At 41.3% G+C, this 14,577-nt stretch overlaps 1 protein-coding gene across 3 annotated transcripts in view; it reads left to right on the plus strand.

Annotated features, from left to right (window-relative positions):
• GAS2 (growth arrest specific 2) overlaps positions 1–14,577 on the plus strand; it is a 125,970-nt gene that overhangs the window by 23,852 nt on the left and 87,541 nt on the right. For all 3 annotated transcript variants that reach the window (XM_033150992.1, XM_033150990.1, XM_033150993.1), the window contains one exon: positions 5,640–5,764. In XM_033150992.1, the coding sequence (XP_033006883.1) occupies positions 5,640–5,764 (125 nt within the window). The remainder of the gene's footprint in view (positions 1–5,639; positions 5,765–14,577) is intronic.

Below are 14,577 nucleotides of genomic sequence, written 5' to 3' on the forward strand. Positions count from 1 at the left end.
AACATCGGGGTGGTGGTGTCACAGGTTCCCAAGCTCTGCTTTAAGCTGGAATTCCCAAAGTTGCATTTGCTCCCCTTTTACTTGGATACAGAGATCTCTAGTTTTGGGGATGGTGCCAGAACAAGGATTTCGTGGTTTGAACATAAAACATACAGCTTTAATATTAAATGAGAAAATCCTACAGAGAGGGCTTTGTTTGCATTCCTGAGCAGGCAGATTTCACATGGACAAAGTCAAACATGAAATCAGCAAGGGAGCACGCATAGCAACTTGAGGCTCTGACATGCCACACCGAATTTTAATTCTTTATAAAGCTTTACAGGAGGGTTGGCACTCAGAAAGGGTATCTTTGGGATTGCAGTGCAGGCAACTCTGTTTTAATTATGAAATAATATAGTAAAGGATTATTAACATGGACAAACTGCTTTTTGGAAGCAAAATATATTTGTCATTCTGGTATGCATATCTAGTCTACAGGCCCACTTAATTCCTTATAGCATTAGCTAGCTATGTAGTTCAGTTTGCATTGTAATGGGAATCTACCGGTACCTAATTTGCACTTCCAAACCAATATATGATTCAAAATGAAGCTATCCTTTGAAATTCAGTTTTCTGGATTTTGTGATGCTGTACTCCAGAGAAATATGCATATACTTTTGTATGTGTATGAGAGAGAGAGAGAGAGAGAGAGAGAGAGAGAGAGAACTTGCTCAACACACACACACACACACACACACACACAGAGAGAGAGAGAGCCCAAAAACTGTATAAGTGTGCATGAGATTGTGTATGATTTTCATACATTATTTTAAAATGCAAACTGATGTGATAATGAATGGAACTAAATTTAAAAGTGAAAAAGTAAAAATGAAGGAAACTCAAACAGATTCATCCATTCCTATGCCTCCTCTTCTAGCTCCACCACCCTCAGCTGCATAAGGCCTTCCAACATAGGGAGGGTAGGCAGAAAGTAGGGACATTCCATTCTATATCAGTATCACTGCTAGTTAGTTGTATTTATTGGGAAACCCAGCCAGATGGGTGGGGTATAAATAATAATAATAATAATAATAATAATAATAATAATAATAATAATAGGTTTTCTTTCCCCCCTCAGGCTTCCCTAAATGAAATACATAAGCTCAAATATTTCTGTGCTTAAAATGCTGCAGTTTTGTGTGTTTCCTCTAATAACTTTTGTACCTGACCAGGAGGTAATGCTCAAGCAGTAATAATGATGTAGAATGGAATCTCTCTATTTTCATCCGAGGAATGTTGAAGGGTATGCTGTATGAAGCTGTATTAAATGACTCTGCAGGGGGGGAAACGATGCCTTCTGGAATCACAGTTGTACTACATGACATATTTTTCATTAGTTACAGATGTTGAATGCAAAAACCCATTCACTTTGCAATAAGTACTTCATCTTGGTTTACAAAATGTAATAATCAAACCATAAATGTGTGTCAGACTATAAAATAATCTATGTGGGTTTAGATGGTGTTGGTAGAAGCATCTCTCCCAGCATCAGATTAACTTTTTAAATAAAAAAATTGCTCTTTGTTTATCAAATCAACCCAAAACGTAGGACAGACCCATAAATCCTGAGACAATATATTAATTTAGAAGAATGACCATTTCACTCAGGCTTGAAAGTGTAAAAAAAAAAGCCCAAACCTATGCTAAATGGAATGTCATTTGTGACAATTACACTATCACATATTACAAATGTATCAATCTCTATTCAAAGCAGTGAGCAGATCCAGATTCTATTAAAATGTTAAATTCCGAGGAAAGAAATATGAAACTGCTCTGATGAAACAGATAGTTTTTGCAAAGTGAAGAAGGTTGGGAAAATACCATAGCTTTCTGTGCTGTTGGCTGGTGTTTGCGCACTAACCTGGCAGTCTGAGCAGCTGGCACAGAGGTGACCTTGAAAATACAGATTTCCTTCCTCCCTGCATTATTTCTACTATGTACTGCTCAAGTGGGTCCCATGCCTATTATCACACATAGGTGATATCACACACTCCTCATTCTGGAAATCTGCAGGCTTCATGGCATATTGATTATTCAAATACTAGCCATGTGTATGTTGATGTTGTAACACGCTGTGCAGCATATAGTATACAGTACTGTACATCCAAAAGGGATGGAAGAAGTGCAAGAATCAGACGTATGGATATGCAGGCATTTGCATCAAACATGTGATAGGGGCTGCCTACACCAACCACCATGAGTATAGGATTACCAGAATGGAGCAGTGGTGGCATGGCTGGCGTTTCATTTATGGGGAACAATGCATGATAAATACCATATAAATCCCACTTTAGAATTGCCATCTGAATCTGAGCATATCATTTCCCTATTGTTTCCGATCCAGAGCTGAGCCCTATTATCTCAGAAGGAGGCCCAAGGCAATTTGTGACAGCTTGCTGGTTGAAAACTAATGCCATACCGTAGATCCTATTTTGTTTTGGTAACAGCAGAGACTGTTATGGTCTCAGTTCCTTTGAGAAAATAAGGTTTTCTGGGAAGAAGGTACCGCAAATAATTTAAATATTAAACTTGAGGAAATGCAAGCATCACTTATAGAGGATCTCTCCAAAGACAGAGGCTACTTTAGAATTACGAATTATCTGCTTTCCATGTAATTCTAACTTGCTGTTTGCTGTGCAAACAAGTGTGCCTCTCTTCAGTTGTCTTCTTTACTTTTATTCAGCTAGTGAAAAAAGAATAATTTGCAGTAATTTAAATGCCAAGCCTGTTAAATCTATTTTTGATCTGTTACTTAAACTTGCAATTCGGGGTGCCAAGTTAAGAAAATCTGTGATTTCTGCATTGTTATTGCACTCGTTTGATTTTTGGATTTAGTTTTTGGGCTGGCTACAACATGAAAACCACAAAATGCACAAGATAACATATCAATTGACAAATTTAACCAACGAAAACATAAACCGAAGCCTCTTTATTTATTGAAAGTTGAAGCCAAGCCACTCAAACCCCAGCTAAAACAGAGTGCTCTTTAAAACTTCCAAGAGTGATTTTTGCTGAGGTTTTGGTGAGATACGAAGCACCTGCTAACAAATGATTGTAATCATAACTTGGGACACAGAGTCAGGGCTGGCCCAAACATTTTACTGTTTGATGTAGAACAGCAAACTGCTTCTCCCCCATCTGTCCCAAGTCTGTCCAAAGTTTGGCACCTTTGGCAAATTAAAAAACACAAGCTTTTCTCCCTAGGGATAAAAATAGTACAATAAAAATGAATGAAACAAAAAAAAAGCTGTTCTTTCAGGGCACCCAAAATCAGATGCCTGAGGTGGTTGCTTCACTCTGCCTAATGGTAGGGCCAGCCTTGCTTATGAGGGAACACATTCTCCTTCTGCTGATAGAGAACAGAATGAAGAACAACAGCTATACAACACAATGAATGCTTTCTGGTTCCTCTGTGGAGGTACTGGGGGTGGGGCGGGATTCATTTCAGTTCACACTTAAAGGTGAACCTACCTAATTTGCACTTTCCACAGCAATATGTGAACCAAAACACAGCGGATCTTTGAAATTGGCACTTCTCCGAATTTTTCAGTGTCGTTCTCTAGTCAACTAGTGTGTAAAAAAATGCATATACTAGGGTGAAGTGTGCATATAAACACACACACACACACACACACACACACACACACACACACAGTATAAACACCATACAAAATACTAGGGAGAATTGCTTTGCAAAAATGTGTATCTAAGGCAAAAATGTGTATATTATGGGGAAATTGCACTAAAATGCTGGTGAATTTTCATGAGGAGCTTTTTTTTTTTGGTTTTCTAAAATTACAAACTGATGTGGAGAACAGAAGTGAAAATGGGGAAAAACAAGAAGCTGAAATGGATAGACATATTTTCCCATCCCTAGATCTGTACCAACTGTATGTAGGAAACATATCTGGCTATTTCTGGCAAGCCGAGGCCCACCCCATCCAGCTTGCTGCTCTCTGGGCCCCTGCTGCATAGTCTACTCCGAGAAAGAGTAAGATGGTGCTGCCAATGGGGACTCGGGAGCAAGGGACATGGTATATACATACAGACAAGGCAATGGAGGAGAGGAGCTGAGCTTGAGTTCACTCAGTGCTCTGCTCTCTTGGTGCAAATAGGGCTGGGTGGTTCTGATCTTTAATCAGATGGTATTCCTGAATTGCAGCATCATATTTAAATGGAACAAAGGCCCATTTGATAGAATGTGTCAGGATTCAAACTGGGGAGGATTCATAGGCTGCATGCAAGCTCTGCCCTAAGTGATCCCACCCTTTCTTCCCCAGACTGGTCTACAGGGAGATTCTAAACACATTCAGAATCCCTTATTTGATCAGGAGCCCTGAATGGTTAGGATTCCCTAACAGGGGTAAGTGTAGAACTGTATTCAACTGTGCTCAGTCCTCAAAGGTTGGGAATGGCACATCCATGCTCCCTACCCTGTTTGAGCCCTTATAGGTTCTTTTGAACACCTGAAGGAATCCTGCATATAGGTTCTGTAGGAAAGCTATTGCACATAACTGCCGCTGACATCTGTTACAAAATGAAAGCGGATAAAGCATTGAAAACTGAAACAAAGAAAACCTTATCCCAAGACTCACCTCAGTTCTGTGCTTTTTGTTCTTGACAGGTAATGAAAGCAAACAAAATACATTAGTCTGTCTTCTCAGGCACATATGACATTAGTTGGTTTAGTCATTCTGGCAGCCTTCCCCAGAATACATAATAATTCATCAATGGAAGGGGGGGAAATCTCTCTCCCTCCCCCCCCCCTCTTATCCCCACCATTTTCAAGCAAGTAAGATTTTCTTCTGCAGTAAAATCTTTTAGAAAGTCTTCTTGAGCGGGTCTAAATGATCATGATGAAACAGATGGACGAGGCAAATTCTATGGCTGTTAGTAACAGCTCCTTCCCACACAATTTGCCACTGAAAAATAGTGCCAGGAGCTTGGGCACTATGAAATTCATCTTACTGATGGTCTCATATTGTCCCCCGTTGGCACTCTGCTTCCAGACATGAAAACTAGTCGTAATTCAGTTAATGGCTGTGCAGTGCTTAGTGCAGACAATGTTCCAGCCAAAGGTTTCCTAGCTGCATCCTGGTTATTTTCCTGCCTTTCCTCTTTTATTATTGCAGTTTTTCATTGTTATTTCTTAAGGAGCCAATTCCGCGTTTATCCACTCATTAAAATAGATTTCTTTAAAAACCCAACAGCACATTGACTTTCTTCATTTTATCTGCAGACATTGAGAAGCAGAGGGAAGCAGGGTAGTCTTCACCTTACACAACCCCAACTATTTCACAATCCTATAATCATGGCTCGCTCACATAGAGAGAAACCATATTTCAAAAAAATATTAATACAATAATGTGCCTGCTCCACTTACCTTTTGGGTCCATAACCAGAGGTTTATTCTAAAAACAACTCCATAATTTATTTTCAACAACTGGTGACCATGTACTTCGATAATATGACATCAGATTCCTTTTAAAGATGCAACTATAATTTGGCACAAACTAAAATTGCAATATAACCATACCTGCTCAGAACATTGGTAATTGTCAAAGCTGATGCTGAATGCTGTTATTTTTATTCCATTTCAGGAAAGGAAATAACAGCTGAGACCTTCATGGAGAAATTGGATAATGGGGCTTTGCTCTGTCGGCTAGCGGAGACTTTACAGGAGAAATTTAAAGAAAACTGCATTGAGGTCAACAAGATTGGGAAGGTAAATGTTGGTTAAATCATGAGACAGCATGAACAATCAGTTCTTTTAAAAGGTTTAATAGCCTTCAATATTTGTAGCTACAATGACCCACCTTTAATGTTTTATCTTTACCCGTAGTCTTTCTTCTTCTCTCTCATCACCCACTAAAATGATTGTGGCAGCATTGATACAAAAAACATTAGTCAAGGCACAACTCAGTTTCAAGCCGCAATTTAGAGGCTGGAAAACAATGTCATCCCCACACTAGACATTTAATGCAGAATTGCTACACTCCGTTCACTCCCTTTTTTATGGGGCATCTCCATAACTCAGAGTCACCCTGTGTTTCCCCTGTGTTCCTTCTTTTTTTTCAGACTGAAGAAAAATAACTTTTTCATTGAGCTACTAATATCCCCAGGTGTGGTTCACCTTAGCACTAGAGTACCCAATGTGGTACCCCCCCAGCTGAAATCAAGGCCTGCTGCCCCTTTCTCTTTCCTTCTTTCAGATCTTTGGTTGCCTGGTAGGGGATGCATACTTTTTTCTGCCCCCCCCCAAGTTTAGTTAGTGGGTGGCTCACTAGATCGGACGGATGGGAGGTTTGTCTACTATTGATGGGATTACACTTCCTCTAAAGGAGTGGGTATGCAACTTGGGGGATACTTCTGGATTCATTGCTGTCACTTGAGGCTCAGGTGGCCTTGTGGGCAGGGAGTGCTTTCCACCAGACCACGGGTCATAGACCCAATAATTGGCAGGTAGCAGATCTCTGAGGATACACACTCTCTAAGAATTTCTAGACCTATTCCTGGGATCCTTTTACATGGAAATGCAAGGAGCTGAATACAGAAGCTTCTACATGAAAAACATATGGAGCTATGGTCCTCCTTTTGCATCTCATTCACTGCATGTCAAGCTATGCCTAATGGCACTTTCCGACTGTCGCTATTTTTTGAGCTATAGTCTTGCTAATCATAGGAAAAAATCATAATGAAGTGAATTGATGAGTTACACACCAAAGTCCATCATAGTTTAATGACTTCATCTTGCCCTCCTTTGCATCCCATGCGGGAATATGACAACGCTGAGTTCACATTTCCCTTTTCACTGGAGTCATTTGGATTTCACAGAGTCCTTTTCTTTCACAGAGGTCTGTGGGAGTCATGTGAATGAGAGTAGAAAACCTCAGTCCAAAGCTATGCAGTGTGTGTGTGTGTTATTTCACATTCTGTAGCGTAAGAGTGCAAAGAAATGGCAGTGTAATGGCCTTTGTGTCATTGCCAATTGTTACGGAGGCATCTCCTCCCCACCCACCCCCCACCCCCACCCCATTTCACACTGTAATTCCCTGTGTAGAAAGTCTCAGGCAGCAGACTCCACAACTGGAAAATGTGGGCCTCGGTGCCAAGAACGTTATCCGAGAATAAGAGTGCATGAAATTCGGCATAGTATAGATTCCATATTACCCACTTGAACAATTAGCCTCTGCCGCATTCATAATATATGTGCTGTCATGGAGCCATGAGGCTGTGCAGGGACTGAGAAGCATAGTATGGCTTTCATCCAGCTGCTACCTTAAAGATGGCTTTTTTTTGCGGCAGGCAGCTGGGCCTCTTAGACACTTCAGCTGCTATTGAAATAGATAAAGCACTCTGGATATATATATATATATATATATATATATATATATATATAGGTGTGGGCTGATACAAAAAGTGAAACAGCTGCCAGAGGAACTGTGCTGGAGACAACAGCCAGGCTGCAGCTGAGTGAGGGGGCGGCTGTCAGTGTATGAGAAGGCCAGAGCAGGGAGAGAATATTACAAGTCAATATTTTCATAAGCTGGAAGGGGTATGGGTGATTTCTGCATACTGTGTCAGGGCTGAAAAAATTCTTCCTGAGAAATACCCTGTCAGTCACTGGCTTTTCTATATCCACCCTCCAATCAATTAAAACGCCTCCTAAAAGCATTCCTTAAAAAAAAAAAGTAATGGAAGTTCTCTGTGTATGGCCAAGTCACACAGCTTTGGATGCAAAAGAATAAGCTATTATGCACACACATAGGATCTCATTGATGGGTATCTGCTCCTCATTGATGAGTAGGCCAAGGAGGAGATGTCTTTTAATTATATGGGGAAAGAAACACACAGTGAGATTTACTGGGATGAATCAAGACGGCAGGCTTCCATGCTGGAGGTTATGTGATTCAGCACATAAACAGAAAGGGTGTGGGAAGCAGAGGTTGGGAAAATGAGATATGAAATTGCACAAATTTGGGAATCGGCACTGTCAGTGAATTCAAGAACCCTTCCATCTGCCATTTCATGTATCTGGCATCAGAAAAAGGAACCGCACAGTATATGTGACTAGAGGTATCTGTTATGTTGAATCAGGGAACCTGGTACCCCCAAAACAGTTCCATCGGAAATCAATGCAGTGATAATTAAAGCATTGCCTCAGTGGGGTCAGGGCAAAGCCTAGTCTCAAATCCTGGAGAACTATCTCCAGTCAGTGTAGACACACTAAGATAGATGGACCAATGTTCTGACTCTGTGTAGCCCATCTAGGAGAAGGAAAACTCGAATCCTAAACCTCCTCTTCAGAAGAAAAGGCTAAGCAGTAAACCCTACACAAATCTGGAGTGGAGATGGCTCCTTGTATAGCTCCTTCTGGTCAACTTCCTGTGTTCTGCGATACCTATGACACAGTTCTTTGGAGACAAGGATTGCTGACACGAGTGTTTACCATATAATCAGGCCAACCATGTGGGAAGCTGAAGGTGTGTGAGTGAAGCCAAATGGAATTCATTATCATGGCAAGTCAGCTGTAGTGTTGACATGATACTTGAATAGATCTTTATTGTTTCTAAATGCTGTGGTTGAGCTTTCAAGCGGCAGCGCTTTTAATATAGGTGTTCAGAACCAAAATATAAATAGGCGTTAGATGCTCAAGCTCTATTTACCTTAACCAAATTGCTGTTTTCAGAACAAAGAAACACAATTATTAATATTTTCAAAGCTAATGTTAATTGGATTTAAAGACATAGTAATCTCTTAGGAGACAAACTAGCAAAAAATGAGCATTGCCTTCAGAAATATAAAATTTTTAAGGCATTATATTTCCTTGAAAATAAAGCAAAATTTGATTAGCAAAACATAGTATTTTCTCTTCCTTATTTGTCAATAAGCGTTCATGTGCTTTTGAACAGAAACAAAAGGTTGAGCTTTTCTAATGATTGTGCTTGGTGAGTTTCTGCTTGTCATAGAACAATTCAAATGTACTGCTGGAGGATAAAGTGGCAATTCCGGTGAAACTGAACATTCATTTTGCAAGAGTTGAAATCATGTTGATGATGTTCCCTAGAGGGTCAGAAGACCTGGTATTTTGCCCTCTTGAAGACAGTGTTATCTTCAAAGTTGGAGGGCTTTGGTGACACTCATATTTCATCTTCGCAGTGACTCATTGGAGTGACTAATGCTTTAAGGTACTGGTGATGTCAGTCAGATAAGCACCATCTGGCATTAAGTGTGGTCCTGTATGGCTCTATCTTTGATTGCAAAGGAGAGAGAAAAATAGGCTTCCTTTGCATATTTCCTTTCTTGCCGACATGCTTCCAGAGGCCACGACAGCGTAGGGGTGCATCATTATGCCCTTCTCAAACTGATGGAATGCAAGAAAGTGTACCGGTCCTGTCAAACTCAATTTGAGCACTGCTGCCTCCATAGTAGAAAGCACTGGGAATAGTCTCCATCGAAGCATCAGTATGCAAAGTCCCCGATAGCAAGACTATAAGGGTCCCATTGTGAACAATCTGGGACAACTGGGGAACTGGGAGTTCACATTAGGGGCACGAAATTTCCATGAGTCATGTGGCACACGTTTGGTTTTGTCTGCAGACATGCCTGGAGCTGCTTGTCTAGATAGACATTAAGGAATATTTTGCAAATACAAGCCCCCCCCCCCCCATTAAGTATGTTCACATCAAGAGTTGTGTTTTTTCATGTCATTGGTGTCCAAAGTTTTAGGTCAGACACCACAATGCCTTTTTTCTTAACTCAGAGTTCTCTGTACTGGGAAGCACCAATCCCTAATGCCTTTTATCACAGAATGCTGCTGTAAATCTTCTGAAACATCTGGTGTGTTTGGAACTGTTTGGAAACCAATGCCCTATGCTGCTATTTTGCCCTTTCGTTTGGCCAATTTGCACATTAGAGCTGCCACATGAAATTTTTAATTTGTTGAATGTGGATATTTATTATTATGAACAATAATCTATTATTTTATTATCTATTTTTCATGTTGTTAATTGCATTACAATGCTAATTCTAATACTATCACCAACTGTTTGGGTGCTGGTAAGAGTCATGCAGCTGGGCTGATTCGCTACATTTGCTACAGGCAGAGGGCCTTCTTAGTAGTGGCGCCCGCCCTGTGGAATGCCCTCCCATCAGATGTCAAGAAAATAAATAAATAAATAAATAAATAAATAATTATTTGTACCCTGCCCATCTGGCTGAGTTTCCCCAGCCACTCTGGGCAGCTTCCAATTGAGTGTTAAAACAATACAGCATTAAATATTAAAAACTTCCCTAAACAGGGCTACCTTCAGATGTCTTTTAAAAATAGGATAACTGCTTATTTCCTTGACATCTGATGGGAGGGTGTTCCACAGGGCGGGCGCCACTACTGAGAAGGCCCTCTGTCTGGTTCCCTGTAATTTCACTTCTCGCAATGAGGGAACCGCCAGAAGGCCTTTGGTGCTGGATCTCAGTGTCCGGGCTGAACGATGGGGGTGGAGACGCTCCTTCAGGTATACAGGACCGAGGCCGTTTAGGGCTTTAAAGGTCAACACCAACACTTTGAATTGTGCTCGGAAATGTACTAGGAGCCAATGTAGATCTGTCAGGACCGGTGTTATGTGGTCCCGCCGGCCACTCCCAGTGACTTTTAGAAGACATCTGAAGGTACCCCAGATGGGGTGGATTAAAGCACCTTCCATATGGAGCGTATTGTATCTCCAGGGGAGGGACCACAGCTCTGAATCTTACAGGTGGATGGTTCCAGGTTTAATCCCAGTCTTCCCCCATGCTATTTTTTAAAGGGTCAGGTAGCAGGTAATGTGAAAGATGTGCCTAAGGCCTTGGAAAAGCATTGCTAGCTGTAAATCACAGTAGACAATACTGAGCTAGATGAACTAGTCAGATCTGGCACAAAGCAGGCAGTTACAGGGGCTGAACCAGTAGCATGTAGACTGATCCTTAAAGCCTTGATTGATCACTGTTTCTAAAACTTTGATAATTAAGGCTGTCCTAAATATCACAAGAGCAGGCTACTGGCAAGGTGTTGTCCCTTGCTGAAAGAGCTGCGCTGGTTGTTGATCTGCTACTGGGTAAAGTTACTGTGTTAAATCATGTCTTCCAAATCGTGGAGAGCCACGTGCTGCGGTGAGATCACCCAACTGCCTTCTTGTTGCTGGGGCAGGCCCGTTTGGATGTCCTCCGCACCTCATTGGTTGCCCCTTTGTTGCTGGGAGAAATTTTCTGTCGGTTGGGTTTTGATTGGCAACTAAGGGGCTATTTAAGGGGCTTCATGAGGCGAAGTAGTCCTACTTTCTCTTTTGCATTGTGCAGCGGATCTCCTGTCCTCCCTCCCTATAATTTAAGGTTGTGTTTTTGACCTAGCTATGCCTGTCTAGGGGTCATCTGTTTTTGGAGCAGGGGTCCAGTAGGAATTTTGCCACTTGGCTGATTGGCTGGTGCCGTTTGGTTTTTGCCCACCATGTAGCAAATCGTCACAACTTTGTAAGGTTGGTGGTTAGGCATTGGTTCATTCTTTGGTGGAGGGGATTATGGATTGGCTGTGTCTGCCCCTCGTTTTTGTTGCTGCTGCTAGGAAATTCCATTAAAGGAATCCAGGGGCTCGATTTGCTCTGTCCAATCCCCTCTCAGGCGGAAATCCGCCTCTGTGCTCCCCCAGTATGTTTTGCCTTACTGACCTCTGGAGGTTCCAGTTGTCAGTCCTGTTCCTGCCGGTGCAGATTCAGGTAGTCCGAACCAATGCCAAAGCAACCACTCACATGCTGTAATCGATAAAGTTGTGGCCAGATTAATGCCAAAATCTTAAACAAATATTATGTGTCCTGTGTGATTTATTTTGGAGGGGGTTTGGGAGTCTTCACATGCAATCCACAAAGCTTGAAATAACAAGACTTCAAACTCCTTGAAGGATGGCCTGATTCCTTATGGTCCACCTTGATCACTGAAATTTAAATTCAGTTTGCGTTTAAAGGTAAAGATACCCACTTCACCCTCCCCGAAACAGCCCAGGAACCGAAATGCAGCTATCCTTCAAAGTTTACACGTCTCTAAATTTTGCAGTGCAGTTCTGTAGCCAGGTAATGTGCACAGAAATGCACGTTGCAGGGCAAAGTGTGCATATAAATCAATATATTAGTGAAAGTCACATACAAAAATGCATTATATTTGGGGGAATTGCTTGCAAAGATACGTCTATCAAGAAAAATGTGCACAACAATCCTGATGAATTTTCCTGATAATTCTTTTTTTTTTTAATGCAAACTGATGTAGAAATGTGGAGAACTGAATTTAAGATAGGAAAAAACAACAACAACTGAGAGAAACTGAAATTGACAGAATCACCCATCCCTAGCGGAGATGGGGCCCTCCATTTCAGCAGCATCCCACTTGCTTGAGGAAAGTTGAAAAGTTTCATGGGACTTACTAATAACTAAGATAGGTTCAGGGCTGAGGATGTGGGATAGTTGTTGACATTTCAGTTTAACCATTCAACTCTTAAAAGGGCTCTTCAGTTCACTAACATGAAAATAATTGCAAAACAATGTCCCTTCCCAGCGCTTCTCAACCCTACCAAAAAGCAACAAATAATAACTCTGTGTATGGATTTTTAGAACCATTAAAACAGCATAAAGAAAATGTAATCATTCCAACCTGGATGAGGATTTAACAGTAGAGTGGATATGGAGGAATATAGTGATCATTTCTGAAGGGCCTGATTCCATTTTCCCCCTGCCTGTGAAACCTACCTGTGGGACGCCATGTGGTATTTGCATTATGACTAAATTTATATTCCAGCAGATTTAAGAGACAGGGAGATTCAGTGACAGTTATGTTAATAAATGCTGGGGATTTGTATAGTAGTAAATGGCTGGTTCTACCCATGTTATGGCTAATGACCTACTGCCCCCAAAACTGCAGGTTTATTATTATAGCAAGTGTGATTCTGTAAAAAAAGTGATTCATATTGCAGGAGTCCATTTTGTAATTTTCTCCCAGTGGCTTGGATTTCATCTCCTTGCTCTCCAGGCCATATTTTACTTCTCCTGACAGATAGTTAATTTGAGAATTTCGCAGCTGTACAAACAAATTTAAAACGCTGAGGCATGTGTGGTATGCACAGAGCCCACATTAGCTTGGAATTATTAAAGCAACTATTTTTTCAGATTTAAAGTAAACTCAAATAACACGTGTGTTAATAGTTATCAGGATAATATCCAGGGCATTCTTCCAGCTCTCTCTGAAGAGGGATTGCCATTCCGGTGTGACTATGAATGGGTAATACTGGGCTCTGAAATAAAAGCATATCGAACAGAAGATGGGACAGTTTGTATCTCTCAAAATGGGTATTTAAGAGCAGTTTTAATATGTAGGTGACTCAAACGGTATAGTCCTCTCAGATGACAGTCTCATCTCAGAGGCATGTGAGGACAGTAGTGATTGGAAGGGCGAAACTGTTTATCTGACCTCCATTATTGCTGTTGCTGTGGTGTAGCAACAAGGGTGGGGAGGTGACATAGCAGCAAAGTTGGAATGGCGCAAACACACTAGTAGAAGCAATCTGGTGTATATGCTAGTGGTTTGCACCACTCTGACCTTGCCATACATTGCCTTGCATCCTCCTCACCCACCTTTTACACCACATTGATGGCAGTGACTGGAGGTCAAGTAAGTAGCCCTGCCCCACCAACCACTACTGTGTGGGGATGAGATTGTGGATGCAATGCGGACAGGGGGTGCAAAGAGGGAACCAAATATGCCCTGAATGAGGACCGGCATCATTGAGTGGCCCTGTCTATACAGACAAACACAGGAAAGCACATACAGCCAGTGAATACAACTAGGAGAGGAGGGCAAAATTGTAGACAGGTGACACTGGAACTGTAGCTGTCAGCAGCAGTACCTTCCAAGGCCCACAGCTGTTTTTAACTAGCTGTGGTGTCGATTTTTGTGGAGAGAGAAAAGGGTATACATTTGCAGCGTGTCCCAGGAACAGAAATTAATAGATGGGTATACATTCATTTTTTAATGTTCTTTCACATCAAAAAAAATCTTCCTCCATGTAATAAATCTATGCTACAAGGAACAAGCTAAGCCAGAACCCTTTTACCTCCTCAACATGGAGGTATATTTTAATTTTTGGAATACTTCAAATAGGCAATCTGCCAGTATTGTGGGCAGATTTAGTCACATTAAAGGTGTGCTACCAAGAGTGTCTGCAAGTTTGAATTGGTGCTCCATTCTCAGCTTGAATTCAAATTAGGTTGTACTTAATAATAGCCCTGCAGCATAGGCTCTTGACTAGCATACAAATTTTCTTTGGGAAAGTTTCGGCCACGCATTTTATAGGTGTAGGTGAAGTAGAATTTACATGGCCTGCAAGCACCATTCAAAAGCCTGGCCACCACACTTTGGACCAATTGAACATACAAGTGTCTGATTTGATGTCAATTTTGTCATGGGAGCTAAGCAAGCTTCAATGAACGTGGACTTAGATCTGGAATATGTGCACAGAAAATA

Source organism: Lacerta agilis, chromosome 1 (assembly GCF_009819535.1).
Source record: "Lacerta agilis isolate rLacAgi1 chromosome 1, rLacAgi1.pri, whole genome shotgun sequence".
Taxonomy (NCBI): domain Eukaryota; kingdom Metazoa; phylum Chordata; class Lepidosauria; order Squamata; family Lacertidae; genus Lacerta; species Lacerta agilis.